We start from the raw sequence: 2,982 nt of genomic DNA, 5'->3' as shown, positions 1-2,982 counted from the left end.
CGGGGGGGGGGGGGTAAGTGGGACTCAGGTGCATTAGAGCAAAGTTTTCAGATTAGCGGGGAACCCTGTAGGACACGGACAGCGCTGAGGACTCGGAGTGCACTTGAGTAGAAAATAGAGACCAGACAGCCGGTCATCACGGCCACATATCCTCTGAAGTCCAAGCTGTGTGTTTTTAAATTCCCTTCATTGCCTAAGGGATGTTGTGGGTTGAAAGCAGACATTTTGAGGATGATAGGATATAAATGTGTCCCACAAACTGAAATGAGGGCCCTGATTCTGTTCTGCCTTCTGATGAGTAATACCAGTTCGAGCCTCGCACAATTCAACGGATACAACTGCGACGCCAACTTCCACAGCCGATTCCCTGGTAAGAAAACTTTGGCTGCCTTACCTGTCTCGAGATCCGGCTTTCGCTCCTCACTAAACTGCATTCAAAATATATATTTATGTCTTCAACCTCCTCTGTGTCATCCCCTATCTCTGCTTCAAGACTTTTGCTAAATAGTATTTACCACTTAGTTGTGTTTTGAGGTTAGGCTTCTTGCTCAAGGACACCTACATGTGGTTACCAGGCGTCAAACCCACAACCTTTATGCATATGCAGAGAGGTGCACACCCTAGTCAGTAGCCAGAAGCATCGAGGCCTCCTGGTTCTCCCCTCTCCTCCTCCTGGTTCTCCCCTCTCCTCCTCCTCTCCTCCTGGTTCTCCCCTGTCTCCCCTCTCCTCCTCCTCCTGGTTCTCCCCTGTCTCCCCTCTCCTCCTCCTGGTTCTCCCCTCTCCTCCTCCTCCTCCTGGTTCTCCCCTGTCTCCCCTCTCCTCCTCCTGGTTCTCCCCTCTCCTCCTCCTCCTCCTCCTCCTGGTTCTCCCCTCTCCTCCTCCTCTCCTCCTCCTGGTTCTCCCCTCTCCTCCTCCTCCTCCTCCTCCTGGTTCTCCCCTCTCCTCCTCCTCCTCCTCCTCCTGGTTCTCCCCTCTCCTCCTCCTCCTCCTCCTCCTGGTGCTCCCCTCTCCTCCTCCTCTCCTCCTCCTGGTTCTCCCCTCTCCTCCTCCTCCTCCTCCTCCTGGTGCTCCCCTCTCCTCCTCCTCCTCCTCCTGGTTCTCCCCTGTGTTCCCTCCTCCTCCTCCGCTCCTCCACTCATCCTCCTCCTCTCCCCCCTGCTCTTTTTCCATTGGTTTTCCCATCGGTTCTCTCAGCGGAGCGGGATGTCAGCGTGTACTGCGGCGTTCAGACCATCACGCTGAAGATCAACTTCTGCCCCGTGCTGTACTCGGGCTACACCGAGGCCGACCTCGCTCTCAACGGACGCCACGGCGACGCCCAGTGCCGGGGGTTCGTCAACAACAACACCTTCCCCACGGCGGTGCTGTTCAGCATCAGCCTCAACACCCTGGAGGCCTGTGACAACAGTCTGGTCGTAAGGACACCCACTCACACGCGCACACACACGCAAGCGAACATGCACTTGTGCGCACAACTGGGCACACACACAAACAAACGTACACACGCGTGCGCGCCCCGCATGCACATGTGCGCACACATGGGCACACGTAAACACAAAGGCTTGCGAGTTTATGAGGAGTGAATAGCAGAGAACGAGCAGTGATCATGGGTTATACATCAATGTTATATTCTGGTCAGAAGGGGAGGGGGAGGATAGTATCAGTACATTTATTTAGCTGATGCTTTTATCCAAAGCAACTTACAATGTGGGCATGCCAGTACATACAAAGAACATAAGAAGCAAACTGCTTTAAGTGTTACAGTTTAAAAACAGTAGATCGAGAATTGTTATTGTTTCTTATTATTTTTTATTGCATTTCTCCTGCCCCGAGATGCACTCTGAACTGATCATTTCCCAGTCTCTGACGGTAGATGTGTAGGGCTTCTGCTGTCCTGCCAGGTTAGTAGGGATAACGATGTTTCATTCCAGCCCAAAGGCATCGGGTTCGACCCCAATGTCTACACCTGATCGTGGCCTAAATGTTATATAACTAATTAGTAGTCATTGCAATGTCACTTCCTATGTTGTGTACGTGTCCGATTGAAGGGATTTAACCAAACCGTTCTGCTCCTCACAGGTCACCACAGCCTATGGATCTAACGCCTATGGCAACACTTCCCTCGTTCAAATCGGAAATATCTCGGGATATCTCGACACCCCTGAACCCGCAACGGTAATCAGCTACCTGCCTGGCCTGCTGTACAAGTTCAGCTGCAGCTACCCCCTGGAGTACCTGGTCAACAACTCTCAGGTGGCGTCGTGAGTACACCCGAGAGGACGCACAGGGGACTGGATGTTTTACGTTTCCAGGAGTGGATCTTCCTGGACAAGATGTATCTCTATATATATGTATATATGCATGAGATGTATCATTATTGATGTCGTGATTATGGGCGTGTAAACCAACAGATAAACCGTGTGTACTTTCTTGTAAGTATAAAACTTACGATTGTAAGCTTATAAGTACATGCGAGTACACACGGCTTATTTTTCCATGATGAATGTCAACGCGAATGGGGAATGAATGATGAATGATGAATGATGGTTTTGAATGATGAATGATGAATGGTGAATGTCAATGATTTCCAGACACTTTTGTTTGGTTGCTCTATTATTGGTTGTGAGGTTTGGCTCTGGTCAGCCTGACTTGCATATCACTTTGCATAAAAGCCTCCGCCAGGTGACGTCAATGTTAACATAGACGACAGACAGTCTGCCTACATTGATAGAATACATACTGATTTTCCTTCTCTGATCTAATAGTTAGACAATGACACCTGTATCATGTCTCTTCCCCACAGTTCATCTGCGGCCATTTCAGTCAAGGACAATAATGGTACATTTGTGAGCACAATGAGTATGATGTTGTACAACGTAAGTATTTACTGTACACTGTGCTAATATTGACATTGCATTTCCTTCATTGAAATCTTAAGTTTAAACAAGGGCTGTGATTCAAAAGTGTAACTCAACACTCGT

At 49.4% G+C, this 2,982-nt stretch overlaps 1 protein-coding gene across 2 annotated transcripts in view; it reads left to right on the top strand.

Moving 5' to 3' along the window:
- The window catches only part of zpld1b (zona pellucida-like domain containing 1b), a 6,248-nt gene continuing 3,266 nt past the window's right edge, over positions 1–2,982 (top strand). For both annotated transcript variants that reach the window (XM_060076063.1, XM_060076062.1), the window contains exons 1-4: positions 1–370; positions 1,196–1,416; positions 2,081–2,262; positions 2,805–2,877. In XM_060076063.1, coding sequence (XP_059932046.1) covers positions 232–370; positions 1,196–1,416; positions 2,081–2,262; positions 2,805–2,877 — 615 coding nt within the window. In that variant the 5' untranslated portion in view covers positions 1–231. The remainder of the gene's footprint in view (positions 371–1,195; positions 1,417–2,080; positions 2,263–2,804; positions 2,878–2,982) is intronic.

This window comes from Gadus macrocephalus, chromosome 16 (assembly GCF_031168955.1).
Source record: "Gadus macrocephalus chromosome 16, ASM3116895v1".
NCBI classification, from domain to species: Eukaryota; Metazoa; Chordata; class Actinopteri; order Gadiformes; family Gadidae; genus Gadus; species Gadus macrocephalus.
Note: the sequence above shows the minus strand (reverse complement) of the source record. Positions and strands in the feature narration are given on the sequence as shown.